The sequence below is a fragment of the Tachyglossus aculeatus genome, chromosome 24 (assembly GCF_015852505.1).
Source record: "Tachyglossus aculeatus isolate mTacAcu1 chromosome 24, mTacAcu1.pri, whole genome shotgun sequence".
Classification (NCBI taxonomy): Eukaryota; Metazoa; Chordata; class Mammalia; order Monotremata; family Tachyglossidae; genus Tachyglossus; species Tachyglossus aculeatus.
The window spans coordinates 22,039,281-22,059,201 of record NC_052089.1 but is presented as its reverse complement, the minus strand read 5'-3'; the positions used below and the strand labels follow the sequence as shown (position 1 = coordinate 22,059,201).

The window sequence follows — 19,921 nt, the reverse complement described above, 5'->3', positions numbered from 1 at the left end:
TATTCACTGTTGTAGTTGGTTAATGTAGAAAACTTTAGATTCTGTAATGAGGGTGCAAATTCAATGTTCTTGGATGATTTATTATTCTTTGGCATAAGAGAAGGGTGTATCAGCAAGGGGGTAAAGGGGGATTTGGATAAGATGCTCAAACAAGCATTATTCACAGATAACATTCTTTTCAAATTTGTGTTCATCAATTGTAATGATTGAATTGTCACTATGAAAATACTCCTCTTCCTGTCTATGCCAGGACTTCTTAGCATTTGGATGCCAAATCGATAATTCAGTTGTGACGCACAGGATTTGTACTTTGAAATGCCTTTCTTGGTGATACAGTATTATACAGCTGGAGTCCAGAAAAGCATTTGCATCATTCGCCATCGTTCATCTTCCTTACATCAAACCAGAATTTTAGCTTCATCTTCCAGACTCTGGATACTCTGAAAAGGGTGTGCAGTGAGCATTGAATTTCCTGTGGGGCAGCCAGTCTAGGAAGAGTAATTCTCTGGTGTGCTCACTCAGAGGCATAAGCCTGGCTCTGAGTTTTTTTCCTTTATTCCCCTTTCGATTCTTTGGCCTGGGGAGAACCAGTGATGAAAATCAATCAGTAAGATACAGCAACCTTTCTCTGCAGTTGGAGCCATCTGTTGCAGCTAAGCACTGAACTTTCAGCTCTCTCTCTCTCCTACCTTGGTGTCCACCTACGTGTAATTTTGCAGAGCACTAAAGCCGTTAGTCTTTTCAAGAGGGAAGATTGCTACTGCTGCTGCTACTGTTGTTGAAAAGAAATGAAAATCGTTAATATTGACATCTTTGTGATAGATGTGAACTGTCTTTTATGTCCCTGAGAGCGTGGGTTTACAGAATGTGGTGTCAGTCTTAAAGATATTTCCTATTTGAGGGATTTAACCTTTCCAAAACTTGTGAGGTCCAGTGGAAATATTGAATGAGTTTTTCCTTGATCAGAAGGAAAACAACTGCTAGTCTTAGGCTAGAAACACGCAGCTGAAGGTTGCCTTTTCTTGGTAAAAAAAAAAAAAAAAAAAAGCAAAATAGGCTGTCAGGTGATTTTCTGGCAAATGCAGGCTATGTAATCATCAAACTGGGTCATCCCTAATGTGGATTTTTCCAGGTTGAATTGAACCGTTTGGCCACCAGAACAGCCCAGTTGGCATTTCTGCTTTGAGCTGTTTGAGTCTGCATGACACAGGGGCTTTTTAATGGATTATTTTCCCCTTGGAAGTATCGGATTTTGTCCTCATTACACAGAAGGAATTTTATACCCTGGGGCCAAACGAAGGTCAGATAGAACAGTGCTGTGCAGAAAAGGAATGTGGATTTGGCCAATATTTGGAAATTTTCCAGCACTCCCAGGAAATTCCTGAGAGTCCGAGTATGTTCCTCTCCATTCCTTTCCAAACTCCATGAGCAAGTTGTCTACACCCGCTACCTCAAATTCCTTTCCTCCAATTCTCTCCTTGACCCCCCTCCAATCTGGCTTTCATCCCCTTCACTCCGCAGAAACCGCCCTCTCAAAGGTCACCAATGATCTCCTCCTTTCCAAATTCAGCAGTCTCTACTACATCCTGATCCTCTTCAACCTCTCAGCTGCCTTTGACACTGTGGACCACTCCCTTCTGGAAACATTATTCAACCTTTGCTTCACTGACTCTGTCCTCTCCTGGTTCTCCTCATCTCTCTGGCTGTTCATTCTCAGCCTCCTTCATGGTCTCCTCCTCTGCCGCCCACCCCCTAACTGGGGAGGTCCTTTGAGGTTCAATTTTGGGCCCCCTTCAATTCTCCATCTACACCCATTCCCTTGGAGAACTCATTCACTCCCATAGCTTCATCTCCCACCTCTATGCAGGTGATACCCAAATCTACATCTCCAGCCCTGATCTCTTTCCCTCTCCCCAGTCTCGCTTCTCCTGTCTTCAAGACATCTCTACTTGGATGTCCTCCCATCACCTCAAATTTAGCTTGTCCAAAAAAGAACTTCTTATCTTCCTACCCAAGCTCTGTCCTCCCCGTGACTTTCCCAGTACTGTAGATGGCACAACCATCCTTCCTGTCTCACAACGTGGAACCGTGGCATTATCCATGCTGCAGAGAAGCAGCGTAGCTTGAATGGAAGGAACCTGGGCTTTGGAGTCTGAGGTCGTGGGTTCTAATCTAGCCTCTGCCATCTGTCAGCTGTGTGACTTTAAGTGAGTCACTTAAGTTAAGTGGGCCAGTCACTTAACTTCTCTGTGCCTCAGTTACCTCACCTGTAATGGGGATTAAGACTGTGAGCCCCACGTGGGACAACCTCATTACCTTGTATCTTAGAACAGTGCTTGACACATAGTAAGTGCTTAACAAATGCCATCATTATTATTAGTAGTATTATTATCCTTGACTCCTCTCTGTCATTCAACCCACATATTCAATCCATTACTCAATCCTGTTGGTCCCACCTTCACAACATAGGTAAAATCTGTCCTTTCCTCTCCATCCAAACTGCTATCACGTTAATAGAATCACTCATCCTATCCCACCTGGATTACTGCATCTACCTCCTTGCTGACCTCCCAGCCTTCTGTGTCTCCCCACTCTGGTCCATACTTCACTCTGCTGCCCGGATCATTTTTCTACCGAAACGTTCAGGGGACATCATCCCGGTCTTCAAAAAACTCCAGTGGTTGCCAATCCACCTCTGCAACAAACAAAGACTCCTCACCATCGGCTTTAAAGCACTCCACCACCTTGTCCCCTCCTACCTTACCTCACTTCTGTCCTCCTACAACCAGCCCGCACACTTCTCTCCTCTAATGCTAATCTTCTCACTGTGCTTCCATCTCCCCTGTCTTGCCGCCGACCCCTAGCCCATGTCCTGCCTCTGGCCTGGAAAGCCCTCCTTCCTCAAATCCAACGGACAATTACTTTCCCCCTCCTTCAAAGCCCTATTGAAGGCACATCTCATCCAAGAGGCCTTCCCAGACTAAGCCCCATTTTTCTTCATCTCCCACTCCCTTCTGCATTGCCCTGACTTGCTTCCTTTGCTCTTCCCCTTCCCAGCTCCACAGCACTTATGTACATATTTATAATTTTATTTATTTGTATTGATGGCTCCCTCCTCCACTCTAGACTGTAAGACTGCTGTGGGCAGGGAATGTGACTGTTTATAGTTGTATTGTACTCTCCCAAGCACTTAGCACAGTGCTCTGCACACAATAAGCGCTGAATAAATATGACTGAATGAATGGAAGTTAAAGGAAGGAGCCCAGAGTCACATTTAGTCACCAACTATCCATTAGATGTGAAAGGCAATCAGGAACCGCCATATATCACCGTCCACACCCTTGTCTACCTATGCTTAAATGTGTTGCGCTGTCCGGATAAACTATGACAAAAAGCACCCTTTCAAATTTCTCGTTCAGTATGATGAAATTGACACTGAACATTTACACTGCTAAGAAGCATGTGGTTTTGTTTCTGTTCTTTTGAAATGGGTGTTTGTTTCCCTTCTGCAGTCTTAGCCATTGTGTAAAGCTAGCTGTAAAGCTTCTTGTGAGCAGGGCATGCATCTTAGTCTTCTGTTATACTTTCCTCAGTATTTAGTTCAGAGAATTACACCCACTACATACTCAACTAACACCTTTACTACAGTTACAGCAGATTTAATCTTATTTGTTTGTGCTTTGTTGGTATGAATAAGCAAACAAATATTACCTATAAACCACTTAGGTAGGGAGGCTACATGGTGGTAGTAATAGTATTTACTGAGATCTGGCATTCGCTCTTTCCTTCCTCTCATGCTGGATAGTTCTAAGGAGTTAAGAAGGGGATAAATCTGTGTGCATTTTTCTCAGCTTGGCTTTCGTTGGCTTCCTAGGCAGCTGCCGGGTGTAGAACTCATTTCCACAGTAAGAATCAGAGGATTAGTGTTTAGAGAGTGGAATTCACAGATTATTCAGGTGGGCAGGAAGATGATTGTCAGAGCAGTCCAGAAACCTCTTGGAGGAGACGAAATGGAAGAAATGGTAATAGTGTAATTCACCTGGAAATTTGAATGGTTGAAGAAAGGTGAGTCAGGTTCCTGGGCTTTTTCTGTGAGTAGGTGGAGGCCTAGGGAGATTTCCCAGCAGAAAATATTCATCTCAGCTAGAGTCGGTATGGCAACTGTGAAATCAAAAATAGATTTCAAATTCTGAATGGCCCTGAATCCTGGATATTATACCAAATGCCCAGTAGTTCATTTTCCTCTATTTCAAATTGCTTTAATAAAATGTAGAATACAAATTAGCATTCAAATGCGCCACCGGCAAAATGTGAGCTTAATGTTTTTGTTGTTCTGGGTGGAGTAAATAAATATTTAAAAATTAACAAGCAAAGCCCTGATTCTGAAAAGACGATTATCAGTGCAGCTTTGTGTCACTGCTATTCTGGATTTCTCTGATTTTTAAGTAGCTGGAGAAGACACTTTGCCAGGGAGGCAAGCATTTAAGTAGTTAAGCTGAAAGGAGGAAAAATAGTCTTGTTGGGTTTGAGTAAATGGATATTGTTGATGAAGTTTTTTCAAGAGGGACATGAAAGCAGAAGTTTAGTAATTTAACCATACTGAATGAAGCTTGCTGCAAATAACTTTTGAAAGGTGAATTAATTGCTATTATTTCCAAACCAAAAACAAGTAAATAACTATCACTCCAGCATAATTTGGAAATTCCCTATTGTGTTTGCTTCTCTGGCACATTGTAGCCATGATTATTTTCATTGTTGTTTTATTATGTGTTTGAAAATGAGGACATTTTTTTTTTCTCCTGGGGAGTGTAATTCTCCATTGAACTCATAATGTAGTTATTTCGTTAAACATGGTTTTATAACCCAATTTTTTTTCAAACGGATGAAAGTTTATATTCTCTTATCCCCTCCACCCCCCAGCCCCAGCTTGCTGCAAAAGTCCTTCCAGGAGCTGTTTTTCCATTCACACCAAGCATTTAGATTCTCCCTCCTCCAACAAGACTGGAAAGGGCATGAGTGCAGGATTTCTTTCCATTTGCAAACTGCAAATGTGATTTTTCAGACTCTGATGGGAATCAGCAATCCCGTTTCTTTCCTTCAGAGCCTTTGCTGACCTTTCCTCAGTTCTAGCACCATCATCACTGTATCATTAGTGCATATTTCATCAGTATCATAATGGGAGAGTTGCTTGTCTGCAAAATAGAAGACACCAAAGATGTCTGTCCACATGTTTTGTTGTCTGTCTCCCCCTTCTAGACTGTGAGCCCATTGTTGGGTAGGGACTGTATATGTTGCCAGCTTGTAATTCCCAAGCACTTAGTACAGTGCTCTGCACACAGTAAGTGCTCAATAAATACGATTGAAAGAATGAATGAATCCATTTAAAGATTAAAGTGGACATTCTGTTTGTTAGGCAAGTGATCAGACCAGTAGATTGTGACATCAGAGTCCTCTGAGGCCCAAGAACCATGTCTTAATTATTCTTCAGTATATTCTTCTCAACACTTATTACAGTGCTCTCTGCTTATAGCAGGGGATCAGTAAATCAATCAATCAATCAATCATATTTATTGAGCACTTACTGTGTGCAGAGCACTGTACTAAGTGCTTGGGAAGTACAAGTTGGCAACATATACAGACGGTCCCTACCCAACAGTGGGCTCACAGTCTAGAAAGGGAAGACAGATGACAAAACAAAACATATTAACAAAATAAAATAAATAGAATAAATATGTACAAGTAAAATAAATAAGTAAATAGAGTAATAAATACGTACAAACATATATACATATATACAGGTGCTGTGGGGAGGGGAAGGAGGTAAGGCGGGGGGTAGGGAGGGGGAGGAGGGGGCTCAGTTTGGGAAGGCCTCTTGGAGGAGGTGAGCTCACAGAATTCATTCATTCAATTGTATTTATGGAGTGCTTACTGTGTGCAGAGCACTGTACTAAGCACTTGGGAAGGACAAGTTGGCAACATATAGAGACAGTCCCTACCCAACAGTGGGCTCACAGTCTAGAAGGGGGAGACAGACAACAAAACAAAACATATTAACAAAATAAAATAAATAGAATAAACATGTTCAAGTAAAATAGAGTAATAAATTTGTACACACATATCTACATATATACAGGTGCTGTGGGGAGGGGAAGGAGGTAGAGGGGGAGAAGGGGGAGAGGAAGGAGGGAGCTCAGTCTGGGAAGGCCTCCTGGAGGAGGTGAGCTCTCAGTATTCATTCATTCGTATTTATTGAGCGCTCACTGTGTGCACAGCACTGCACCAAGCGCTTGGGAACCCCAAGTCGGCAACATATAGAGACAGTCCCTACCCAACAGCGGGCTCACAGTCTAGAAGTAGGGCTTTGAAGGGAAATAAATAGAATAGAAAATATGTACAAGTAAAATAAATCTACTATTTTGTTAATGATGTGCATTTAGCTTTAATTCTGTTTGTTCTGATGCCTTGACACCTGTCCACATGTTTTGTTTTGTTGTCTGTCTCCCCCTTCTAGACTGTGAGACCGCTGTTGGGTAGGGACCGTCTCTCCATGTTGCCGACCTGTACTTCCCAAGCGCCCAGTACAGTGCTCTGTCTAGGTTAGTTTAGGGCTGGCTTCTCTCCTCATCATCAGTATGAAACTGGAGGATTGGGCTACTTGAGGTCTAAAAAGTTCATTAAGACTGATCACTTGTGTATCGATGGCAAGAATGAGTACTTTTGTCAACTTTAGGTGAAACTGCACCCTCTGGCTTTATGGTGCCGACTTGGGTTCAATTGGAAGAGGGCTCCACTATTGTCTGCAACGGCCCTGGGAGATGGAGGACCTGGGTTCTAATCCTCCACCACTTGCCTGCTGGGTGACCTTGGGCAAGTCATTAGCTTTTCTGTGCCTCAGTTTCCTCAACTGCTAAAAATGGGGATGCAATACCTGTTCTCCCTTCTCCTGACTGTGAGCTCCACATGGGAACAGGGGCTGTGTCCAACCCAATTTGCTTGTATCCACCCCAGTGCTTAGTAGAGTGCCTGGCACATAGTGAGTGCTTAACAAATAGGTCACATTATTATTATTACTCCCATACTATCTCTTACCCACCAGGGTGGCAGGAAGCAGGACAGGATGCAGTCTCCTCAATGGTGTGGAGTGGTGCTGTGCCTGGGGAGCATTGAGGGAATGTAGCTCGCTCAGCCATGGTGAGGGGTCCGAAAGCATGCAGGGAGGCGAGGCTGCAATTATGGATGTTTTATTGGGTGCTGAGAAGGATTAGCAATGGCTTTTATACCCGGCCCAGCATACTTAGAGCATGCCAGAGGCAGGCAGAGAATTCCTTAGTCTCACTGAGGGTTGGGGCGGGGGGAGATGAGGGGGAAAGGCACACATTTTACTCTGCTGCAATGGAGGAGAAAAATGTCTCTGGGGTGGTACTGACAGCATCCAAGACGTTCACTCTCCCCTTTCCTACCCTCTTACATATGTTTTTACATAAATAATAATTATGTCTATGAAAATATCAGAAATACAAAACCAGTGTACCTTTACTCTGTGGGAACAATTAGTGATTGTACTTCCATCCATTTCTGGAGACTTATATAAACGTTTTGTTTGGAAACTGATAAGGCAACTGCTGTCACTCTAATTGCGGTATGTGACGGATAAAATGCAACCGAGGTTACTTTTCATACAGAATGGGTTCCTCGGGAAAAGGTTCTCTGTGGGAATCCTCAGAACCCATATAGTTTCAGGGCATTTAAAAATGGTAATACAGGACCTAAAGTCTCCTGCTGACATGTCTGTCCTGGACAAAGAGAGGCTATCTGAAATCCAGACTGTCTGGTACAAAACCAGATGAATGGCTTCCTTATTTGTCTCCCCCTTTGTGTTTCAGGAGGGTTCCATGGACAGCTTGTATGAACCAATCCCAGAATATCAAGATGACAAAGAAGCCATCAGCAGGAGGGTGAGTACCCCTTTCAGCTCCTGTGTGAAAAGCGAAGCTCCAGATAGATCTCTCTCTATGGCGAGTAAAAACAGGCAGTGGAAAATGCCCTCACTGCATTTTCCCTGAAGCCTTAGCCTAGCTGCTTTCCTTCCTTGCTATTATTCCTTCTTAACATTTGACAAAGGGTAACTGAGACAGGGAGGATCATTGCAATTCCAGCATGGCGTTTCCGCTTCTTTCTACTGAAGGGTTCTTGGCACACTTCTCCGTTTCCTAACAGTTTTAGTTCTTACACCATCAGGCCCAATAGAATAGCAGAAGGAGCGGTTGATGCATAAGTACCAAAATGTATGCTTTGGAGTTATAGGTAAAGTAACTTGATGAAAATTTCAGAAATCTTTGGCCACCCAAATGCTATTTGGAGTCTAAATGCACAGAGAAGCAGCGTGGCTCAGTGGAAAGAGCCTGGGCTTTGGAGTCAGAGGTCATGGGTTCAAATCCTGGCTCTGCCAATTGTCAGCTGTGTGACTTTGGGCAAGTCACTTAACTTCTCTGGGCCTCAGTGACCTCATCTGTAAAATGGGGAATAAGACTGTGAGCCCCCCGTGGGACAACCTGATCACCTTGTAACCTCCCCAGCGCTTAGAACAGTGCTTGGCACATAGTAAGTGCTTAATAAATGCTATCATTATTATTATTATTATTATTATTATTATTATTATTATTATTAATCCTCTTCCTCCCTCTCCTAGCTAGTTCTGCATGCTACTGCTCCCTCTGGTTATAAAAATGAGCAGGAGAGCATCAGGGAGCTGCCAGGATATAATACTACTACTATCAACAATGGTAATTCTCAAATGCTTCCTTTGTGCCAAAGCGCTGGCCAAGTGCTGACACAATAATATAGCAATAATTAAGGCATTTCTTAAGCATATATTATGCAATGGGGAACATACTATCCCTGTCCCATATGGGGCTTGCAACCAAGCAACTTGAAAGAGCAGATACCTTATCCTCATTTTACAGATGAGGAAACTGACTTAGAGACCATGGCTTAGAGAGGTTAAGTAACTTGCCCAAGGTCACACAGCACGTGAGTGGCAGAGCTGACATTCGAACTCCTTAATCCCATGGCTATGTTCTTTTCCTCTAGGTGGTAAGCTTGTGGGAAGGGAATGGGTCTACCAACTCTGTTGTATTTTACTCTCCTAGGCGCTTAGCTCAGTGCTCTGCTCACAAGACATGCTTAATAAGTATTGGTTGATCAATTGATTTCCACTAGGCCCTGCTTCCTCTCAGAGATTTTCCATGGAACAAAAACAGACAAGAGAGAACCCGATTATTTTAAATTCTTCTAAGCCTATTCAGTGACTTCTGTTGGGCTTGATGTTTTGACAGTCGTCAGGTCCATGCTGATATCCGCCCTGGCCACTGTAAGACAGTGGCACTGGGCAACCTCAAATTTCAAATTTAAACTCACGGCAATACCTCATGCATAGTAGAAAAGATGGAATGGGATTGTGGCTCTTTCCAAGCATGATTTAGAAATGTTAAGGAATACACAGCTAAGTTCATAGGTGACACAGAGAGGAGGGCGGGGAGGGGAAATCAGGGTTTAGTCAGAGAAGGCCACTTGGAGGAGATGGGACTGTCAGAGGGTTTTGAAGGTGGGGAGAACAGTGCGTGGGACTGTCTCTATATGTTGCCGACTTGTACTTCCCAAGCACTTAGTACAGTGCTCTGCACACAGTAAGTGCTCAATAAATACGATTGAGTGAATAAATGAATTTTTGTTATGTCTTGGGAATTTGGGCCAGGATTTCTTTTTCTGGCTGGTCCTTTCCGGTCTTTGTGAGGGTAACCACGGGAGTGGATGAGAAATTTCTCCGTGTGATTAAGCAAAAGAAAACCTTCTTTTCAGTTAAAAACATTTACTCTAATGTGATATTGACTTGAGAAATTAATGGGATGTGAAGTGGGAGAAATGTAAGGAAGGGATAATGCATTAAGAAATGTGAATTTGGTAAGTCTGAATAAATCAAGCAGACACATTCAGTTCTAATCCATTTGCTAGGATTTTTTTTTCCCCTATCAAAAAGAGTTAATGGCCACAGTGTGGATGCAGCACATTTAAATAGCGGGATGGGATTAAATTCGGTCTGGGAAAAGCAGTTGGAAGGAATTCCTGGCTTATAGGGTTTTTAGAACACCAATATTGTCCAGGGGCCCCAAGAACTAATAGAGACAGTTTTCTCAGTTATTGCCATTGGCTCTTCCAGGCTTGTGGTGAAATGAGTTGAAGACCTACACCCAATAAAATTCAATGTGGTGGCAGGAGCCTTGGGAGGAGTGGGGAACCACTAATTCAGCATATAAATGAGACAAGTTTCATAAGGTGGAAAACACTGGTTTCACCAGTTGGACCTCCATCAGAATGATTGCTCCACTGAGCAAAATTGTCAGCCCGCTTGTCATCTATCAAATTTCAAAATGTAAGAAATTTCTGCCCTCTCACTGTCACTGGTTTTTCCCCCATTAGTAAGTTTCTATGACTTTCCATTGTTTAGAAATGATACTTTCTCCTTCTCACCACCCCCTCTTTGCTACAGATAGTTTACATTCTCCTTTTTGTGTCCTGTTCTGAGGTCTGATAAGAGTTAGCCAGTTGTAGACCAGACTATTGATGAACGGTACTTTGGGGATACACAGATTGCATGACAGAAGGCATGTTTTAGTCCAACCTGAAGGCCTAGAGACTGACTGCAATATCCATCCCTCTTTCTCAGCCACATTCATTTACTCGAGTGGTTCCATTATTACCTTCTACATGCAATGCGGAACATTACTCCGCAAGGCAGGCTCACACACTGACAAGTAATGGAACCACAAACTTTGTCATAGAGCTCATCACATTCCAGCCATAGTGGGCAGGGCATGCGAGGAGTATGGACAACAGTAAGATCCCGACAACCACTTGAACTGAGTTGGCATATCCTTAAGCCAGAGGTACAAAAGGACTACTTAAAAGACCTGCCATCACAAGATCCCATTTCCAAAGGCTTAATTTCTCTCTGTTGGAATCGTATAAATAACTGAAGCCCTCTTTTAACTTGACTGTTCAATTTGAGTTTAAATCCCAACACGTACATATTCCTCATCATAGCATAGAGACATGCCTATATCACTGGGAGTAAAGGAAAATCAATGATGCTGTAATAATATATAGACCCTAGTTGCTGTAAACTATACCAGCAGGACTTAAAGACAGAATGATGCTTTTACTTTCATTTCCTTGATTAAATGGCTTTAAGTCATATTCTCCCTCTAGCTTTAATGCGTTTTTTTTTTAATCTGGTCAAAAATAATTTGTAATCAACATTCCATACATAAAAGCATTGATTTTTATTGGGTCAGACAAGAGGAAGCGACAGGATTTATTGTTGATGCACATTAGAAAACCCAAGATTTTAATCTGCACAAATTGCATCAAATCATGAGCGGTGCTATCTGGTGCAGTGTTTTACAGTGCTGTGGTAGATTCCCTCCACCACATACAGATAGCAGTAAACAAGGGAATCTATCATATTGACTCTCGTTCACCCATAATTCATGTTTCAGGGAGTTTTTTTGGTAAATTCAATGCTTTTAAAACGTGCGTTAATTTTTATATTCAGTAATCAGAATTCCCCTGATGAAAAACACCGTGGAAATCAATTATATTGTTTCTCAGCCACAAGATATTAATGAGAAGGTAAAGCAGCCTGAAAAAGTGTGTTTTCCAAGGGCACGCTGAGCATGAAATTCCTCTTTTCCAGTATCTTCCAGTAAAGACATAGAACGTTTTGAGTCTAAATATGGTCACCCACAGACATAGCTAAAACTAAAGAAATGCCTAGACAAATCAGAAGGTATTGGGTCTACCTACTCTATAATAATAATAATAATTGTATTAAGCACTTACTAAGTGCCAAGCACTGTTCTAAGCATTAGGGTACATACAAGGTAATCCGGTTGGACACAGTCCCAGTCCCACATGGGGCTCACAGTCTTAATCCCCATTTTACAGATGAGGGAACTGAGGCACGGAAAAGTGAAACGACTTGTCCGAGGTCACACAGCAGACATTTGGCAGAGCTGAGATTAGAACCAACGTCCTTCCGACTCCCAGCCCGGCGCTCTTTCTACTAGACTATGCTGCTTCCCTTTTGTATTGAACCCTTCCAAAAACGTAGTACAGTACTCTGCAAACAGCGAGCACTCAGCAAGTAGCATTAATAGTGGGCCACCACATTAATCTTTTAATTTTACTTTGCATCACCGGGGAAGGTTCCAGCTGGGGGACATTTCTGACATCCCGTCCATCCTCACTCTGCAGGAGTTTCAGGAGGACAGAGAGGAGAAGTCGGGTACCTCAAAGGTACCATCCACACCTGCTTACCTCCTCCTAGATGCCCCCACTGAACAGCTGGGCATTACCAGTGGCATTGAAAGAAAGCAATTGTGTTAGCAGAGGAAGGTGGTTCTGAGCGGAGGAGTGGAATCACAAGAGAGGAGATGCACTTGGGGTGACTAAGGGGCCAGCCCCTGAATCTGACACTTCCACCTTGTCTCTGAAGTTAACTCAAACTGGGCTACATCTCTGTTTCTGCTGCCTCCCTGACATAACTATTTATGAAATGTAAGGGAAGCAAATAAGATTAGCAATGATATCCCAGCAGTGAGACCTGCACCAGGCTGCGAAAGAGTGCAACTGGCGCAGAAAAGCCGTGCGTAATCTCATTTTTGACTCCTGGCATGTCAAATGAGTAGAACCGCTCCTATATATAACTTTCATCATCATAATTGAGTAAGTTTGTACTTTTCTCTCATGTTTAATTGAATCACTTCCTTCCTAAAGTTTGGTCACATACATCATCTCCTGTCACCCTATCACGAACTCTTCAGCGTGCAAGGAACATTCCTCATGAATTTCGTGTGGTGGCTTCAACTGGTTTCCTTCCGGAAACAGATGTTTTGCTTTGGAAAAATCCATGGACCTGGATTACTGGCCCCCTCTTCTCCTTCTACCTACGAGGCAGGAGGCAGTTGCGGTTGTTTTGGTAGAGTTAAATGAAAACTGTAATTATAACTACCACTTTTGTTAACAAGAGGCTGTAGGACCAAAGCCCCATTTTAGTCCTTTCCTGTCAGTCAACCAGTAGTATTTATTGAGCGCTTACTGTGTGCAGAGCACTGACCCTAAGCACTTGAGAGAGAACAATAGGATAGAATTGGTTGACCTCTGCCTTGGAACAGAAACAAGACTTTTAACCTCTTCCCCAACCTCACACCTTTTTTTTTAATAGTAACCCATCAAGATCCCACTGATATTTCAAGTCTTCTGACTTTTAAAATAATTTCTCAAATAAAACAAAGCAAGTGGCCATTTCAACTCAGTTCTTGGTAGAATGAGACTCTCTAAAAATAAATACCTGTTGACCCAAATGTGAAAATAATATTCAATTAATTCAGACTGAAAGCTCCTTGAGAACAGGGATACTGTCTATTAATTTAGCTGGCACTTTACCTGGTAATAATAATAATTATGTTATTTAAGTGCTTACTATGTGCCAAGCACTGTTCTAAGCGCTAGAGCACTGTTCTAAGCTATTAAGCACTTACTATGTGCCAGGCACTGTACAAAGTGCTGGAGTAGATACAAGCTAACCAGATCAGACACAGTCCCTGTCCCAAATGGGACTTAAGTCTTAGTCCCTGTTTTACAGATGAGGTGACTGAGGCACAGGAAAGTAAAGTGACTTGCCCATGGTCACACCGCAGACAATTAGCAGAGTCAGAATTAGAATCCAGGCCCTTCTGATTCTCAGGCCCAAGCTCTATCCATTAGGTCATGCTGCTTCCCTTATTACTAGTAGCATGATGTGTGTTAAGTGCTTACTATGTGTCATGTACTAAGTGCTCAATAAATACTATACATTAATTGATTCCACAGTCCCCATGAAAAAATACAAACAGCTTGTTGAGAGATCTGGCTGGCTGTAACCATAAAAATGTCAATGCTTTACCCATTTCTCACCTCAGCATTCACTCTTTTTCGTTCGGCCAATATATCGTTTTGCATTCTTTTGATGATGTTAGAAATGATGACATCCTCAAAATTCATGGTGCTCTCAGAATAGCATTCACCACTGTTTCCTCCTATTCTCTTTCTGGCTTAATTAGTGTTTAGCAAGTTCCTTGGGCCATTGGATTCGGATGAGATTCTTTAGATATGGAATTAGTAATATCTTAATGCAGCCTCTTCCTTTGATAAAAACAGAAAGAGCAATCTGGAGATTGCTCCCTTATTTGGCACGACAACCAGGTTCTAGCAGGAGAGCAAAGATGATCTGAAACACTTTGTACTCTCTACTATATCCAGTTCTGGCAGATTGGGTTGTTTGTGTTTTGGCTAGAACTTGTTTGGTTACAGAGCAACCAAGAAATGGTATATACACCTTCAGTGCTGTCATCATGCTACAGCATATGATTTGGGCAAGTCCTGTGTGAAAGCATCCCCTGGGCTACAGCAGCTGTTTGTCAGTGTGATGAGCAATTGTCAACACTAACGGAGGAGGTGTGCCTATACATTTATGCGAGTGAGAAGTTGTGGACTGAGTTACTGCGAGAAGTGTGGATTCAGAAAATAGTAGATTCCAGAGAGGTTAGATAGATAATTGGATGCTTGATTTGGGATTGGTGTTGAATGGGATGTCACTAGGATGCTGAAGTAGAGGTCAGACTGTTGAAGTGACTCGTCCTGGGGCTTTCATCAAGCCCCACCTAGAATGTTGGCATGTCATTTTAAGATGCTCTTTTCATGTACCTAATTGCAAAGAACGAAGATAGAGAGCTATCACGGGGAGCAACGTAGTCCTGGGTAATCTCACTAGCAAAATTTCTTCCAACTAGGATACTATCACCCAAACTGGCCATAGCCCAGGTCATTGAGACAACATCCTCCACCCTTTCCAGCTTGAAAAGCCAACAGATAGGGGTTGGTACTGAAGGGCAAGAAGGATATTAGTCCATCCCTCACCTCTATGCAAGTGCCTGTGTGAGAGGGATGTGGGAGGACAGAAACTGATCAATTGAAAAGATCCATTGTGGATTTCCTGTCACTCAGAACATTGTTTCCAAGCACAATTGCAATAGATTGCACAATTCAACCGTATTTTATTTACCAAGTAAGTGATGGGCATGCTAGATTACAATAGGTGAATCAGCGTGGCTCGATGGAAAGAGGCTTGGGAGTCAGAGGTCCTGGGTTCAGATCCTGGCTCCGCCACTTGTCAGCTGTGTGACTTTGGGCAAGTCACTTAGCTTCTCTGTGCCTGTTACCTCATCTGTAAAATGGGGATTAAGACTGTGAGCCCCACATGGAACAACGTGATCAGCTTGTATCCTCCCCAGCGCTTAGAACAGTGCTTTGCACATAGTAAGCGCTTAATAAATACCAACATTATTATTATGCAAATACTATAGTAAGATCGTCCTTATGCAAGTGGGATTCATGCAATAATATCTGCCCTCCTCTGGCTTTACAGAGGTATTCCTCAGGTCATTTAGCCTAGACTTGGTATGACACCGGTGACGCTTTTGCTTTCTACTCTAGAAATACCTTCATCTTTAAGAAAGGATGTACAGAGGCCTGTTCTAATCACTTCAAGGTCAGCTGTCGAGTTTGTCTCTTTTCTTGCAGATCTTGCCTGGCAGCATAGATCATCACTCTCAGTTCTGCTCCTCATACAGATTCAGTTAAAGAGAGATGCTTGCTCTCTTCAGCTGTTCAGTCTTCCTTTTCAAAGGCCAAAGTCCCCGCATGCCCCACCATCCTTGGCATTCTAGACTACAGCCTTTTTCATTGGTGGAATCTGGACAATAAACTACAATATTTAACGTACTCCTGATTTCTTTCCTTTTTTCCCTTCTCCTTCCCCCCTTTGTATTATTTAACACAAGCTAATTTATACCCATCTTCAGTAGTTTCATGACTACATTTGAGAAGCAGCATGGCTTAGTAGAAAAAAAATGGGCTTGGGAGTCAGGGGGTGTGGGTTCTAATCCCGGCTCTGCCACTTATCATCTGTGTGACTGGACAAGTCACTTAACTTCTCTGTGCCTCAGTTCCCTCATCTGGAAAAGGGAGATTAAGACTGTGAGCCTCACGTAGGACAACCTGATTACCTTGTACCTACCACAGTACTTAGAACAGTGCTTAGCACAGAGTAGGCACTTAACAAATACCATCATCATTATTATTACATTCAGTGACTTTTATGATTTCTCTGCTAGTAAATTCTTTTGCCTCCCTTGATAGAGTTTGAGCTTCCTGTGGGCAGGGATTTGTGCTTGCTCGTTTTGTGCTTTCCAAAATCTTAGTACAGTGCTGTGTTCAACAATTGATATTATTACCACTTCTCACACTAAGTAAATAATCCCCCCTCTGGATGGAAAGTGGAGCACAAATGCCAGTGCCTGTACGCGCTCTCTCTCTCTCTCTCTCGTGCTTAAAATGGTCACCCTGAAGAGAGGGAGGTATTTTATAGTCTCTGCCTGGCCCAAACCCATAAGTGCAATGAAAAATGGAAGGGAAGTGGAAGAATTGCGTCTTAAAATTATCAGTGCCTGTGGTTTTGTAGTTCCTGGAGGTAGAAAGACCTTTGGCATTTCCAATAGTCAGACTACATAAACCAGTGACATACTCTTTTTCCCTTTGGCTTTTAGGATAGAGAGGAAACCTTTTTAAATTATTGAATGCAAAATCTAGGAGGAGTAGGCTTAGATGAAATAGTCCCTTGGTCCATAATGAACTAACTCTAAGGGTTGGAATTTCTGGTGACTGAAAGCTGAGGCAATGGACATTTGATATCTGGAAGTAAATTTACAATAAATACTGTTGATTGATATAGCCCTCCATGCTTGTTTTGGTAAAGATGAAAGTTACTTCTCAGGGAATTTCCCTCTGGGAAAATTGCCAAGAAACATGTTTACTCTTACAAAAGAACCATGATTCCCCCTTTTCCCTCTCTCCAGGGATGGTAGCATAGGTATTTTTATATGATATTTGTTAGGCACTATGTAACTGACACTGTGCTAAGCGCTGGGGTAGATACAAGCTAAACATGTTGGACCTAGTCCCTGTTCCTCATAGGGCTCACAGTCTTAATCCCCACTTTATAGATGATGAAACTGAGGAACAGAGAAATTAAGTGACTTGCCTAAGGTGACTCATCAGACAGATGGCAGAGCTGGGATTAGAACCCAGGTCTTTCTGACTTCAGGCTTGGGGGTCTAGCCCCTAAGTCACGCTGCTTCTTGCCTTCTTCCCAGTGATGAATAATCTTGGCAGCTCACCAGAATAGACTGGATTAACCATGCTTTGGGATTCCTGGGATTCCTTCACAATGATCAGCAGCAAAAAAAAAAAAAAAAAATGACTGGTGAAAGTTCAGGGTTTGGAAGGAGGCAAATTCAAGCAGATTTTGTCACTCATTTCATTCAAGTGGCAAGCATCGAGTGGGTGACATCTTATCCTATTTGGCTGACCCTTCCTAATGCAGTGTTCCACGAGTGCAGTGACCAAGAGCGTCACAAATTCAGAGTCCTGAAAAGAAAGTTGACTTTCTCTGAAGTGATTTCTCTGGTAAATAGCCTGTAACACAGGCTCCGATTTGAGGAGGCAGTTTGCTTGTTCAAACTTGAAGCAGAAACAAAAGAGTTCATTTTTCCTCAGATTCACTGTCACACTAGTTCAAACCAGTTGAGTAATAATGTACAGCCTGAAGGTACTATGGAATAGATTAATTAAGAAGAGGTTACCATATCTGCACCATCCCTTTTTGAATGTAATCACACTTTAAATGCACAATTAATGGGTCAAAAATTATTCATGTGCTTACATCGTATAGCTAGAGTTGAAAGGATTGTTCTTCCCTATGTAAACATAACTGCTCTCACTGCCAATCTGCAACACAGTTGCATGGCATGAATGGTAAGAAATAGAATAAAAATCAGAAATCAGGATGAGGAGGGGTACAAGAGGAGAGTAGGCTTCAGACCTCCTGAGCATATGGGAGGAAATGAAAGGTGCTAGAGAAATTTAATGAATCACTAAATAAATAATGCATTTTACTGCCTTACAATGGCTGCAGAGTGAAAATATCACATTATTGTGCCTTCGGCGGGTGAATGATGTAGCAGCAGTTTGAAAAAAAGAAATGAATTTGAACAGATATGGCCTGCTGCTAAGTGATCCTGGAAGTCTGAGCCTCATTTACAGACCCTTGAAAGGGGCAAGAGGAACTAGATTTTTCAGTTTCACAGCCAAGTACAATCAGCTGAAAAATGCTAAATCGGGATCTCGGAGAGAAGAGAGCAGGTCTGTACAGAGCGTGTCCAGGGGTTGGCCCTTCCACCTGAATATTAGGCATCTCATTGGGGCTGGAACCGGTTCTTTTAAAATGAAAATGAAAGCAAGGAACTCTTGGTTTTCCATACATGCCACCAGTGTAATATTTGTGTAATACTGTCTGAAATACCCAGACCTAAGGAGTGGCAATATAGGGCAGTCCAAGATGGAGAACCCATTCATTTATCATTAGGCATCTACTCTTTATTCAGAATAGTTTTGTTAGCGATTATAGGAACTACGGTGTATTTTCTTCCCAAGAGGAAAAAAAAATATTGCTTGTAATATGTTTGTGCAGTTCTTTTCCCAGTGAATATTAAGAAAAAAACAACGGGAACATCCCAGGTACTATTGCTACTGAACTGGGCATTCCCCTCTCCTTCCTGTTAGAGGACCAGCATTCGTGTATGTTAGATTAGTTCAATCAAAAAACCCCTCACTCATTAGGTGGTTTTTGCCGTGAGTCTGTCTGTGTTTTGGTGCATCCGCCATCTTTGGGTTAACCTGTTGTTAGTTGAAGTCAGTTTAAGCTGAAGATGCTTCCTGGTTTTCATGCTAAGGGTATTGAGGGGTAACGGGGGTGGGAGTCAATGAAACAGAACCCACACACCTACATTTGATTAATAGTACTAATAGGACAGATATTTAGCTCTTGTGGAACAGCACTCTATCCAAATGCTGTGGAAAAGTGGTTAAAGGAGAGTGTGATGGATTATTCATTCATTCAATTGTATTTATTGAGCGCTTACCCTGTGCAGAGCACTGTACTAAGCGCTTGGGAAGTACAATTTGGCAACATATAGAGACGGTCCCTACCCAACAATGGGCTCACAGTCTAGAAGGGGGAGACAGACAACAAAACACAACATGTAAACAGGTGTCAGAGTCATCAGAACAGATAGAATTAAAGTCAAGGAGGGTCCAGAAGAAAGTTAACCAGTAGGCCTAAGGAGAATCCGAAGACAAGTTTAAAGTCATTGAGGAATGGGCACTTTCCTGCTCAGCAATCTTTCGTAACCTGTGTCTCAATTGGAGCATTTGAATTTCACACCCTGGTTTATATCCCACCTCAAGAAGTCGAGTTTACAGATCAATTTGGTTTTGTTTTGTTTTTTTCCCAAGATGACATTGAATTTTGGATATTGGGAGATCATCCAACTCATTTTCATTCCACCTTTATAAACTGGCAATTTGGCAATGTCATACTGATGGATATTAGAAAGCAGCAACAGACCTTGACATCTTGACCCAGGTTTTGAAATGCATTTCTTCCATAAGGTTGTAAAGGCAGAGGTCACTGAATGGGAGGCAAGATGCCATAATGGAAAGCTACCAGATCTGGGAATCAGGAAGTCTGGGCTCTAATCCCAGATCTGCCACTAGTCTGTTCTGTGGCCTTGGACACTTCATCTCCGTGTAGTTCATTTATCTCATTTGTAAAATGGGAGTAACATAACTCTTTTCTCTATTTCTTAAATGGAGAGTCCCTTGTGGAATTGAGTCTGTGCCCTGCATCTACCAAGTAATTAGCACA

At 42.4% G+C, this 19,921-nt stretch overlaps 1 protein-coding gene across 1 annotated transcript in view; it reads left to right on the top strand.

Moving 5' to 3' along the window:
* Positions 1 to 19,921, top strand: part of LOC119945017 (SAM domain-containing protein SAMSN-1-like) — a 363,531-nt gene that overhangs the window by 239,181 nt on the left and 104,429 nt on the right. The window contains exon 3 of the mRNA XM_038766014.1: positions 7,884 to 7,955. Within this exon, the coding sequence (XP_038621942.1) occupies positions 7,884 to 7,955 (72 nt within the window). The remainder of the gene's footprint in view (positions 1 to 7,883; positions 7,956 to 19,921) is intronic.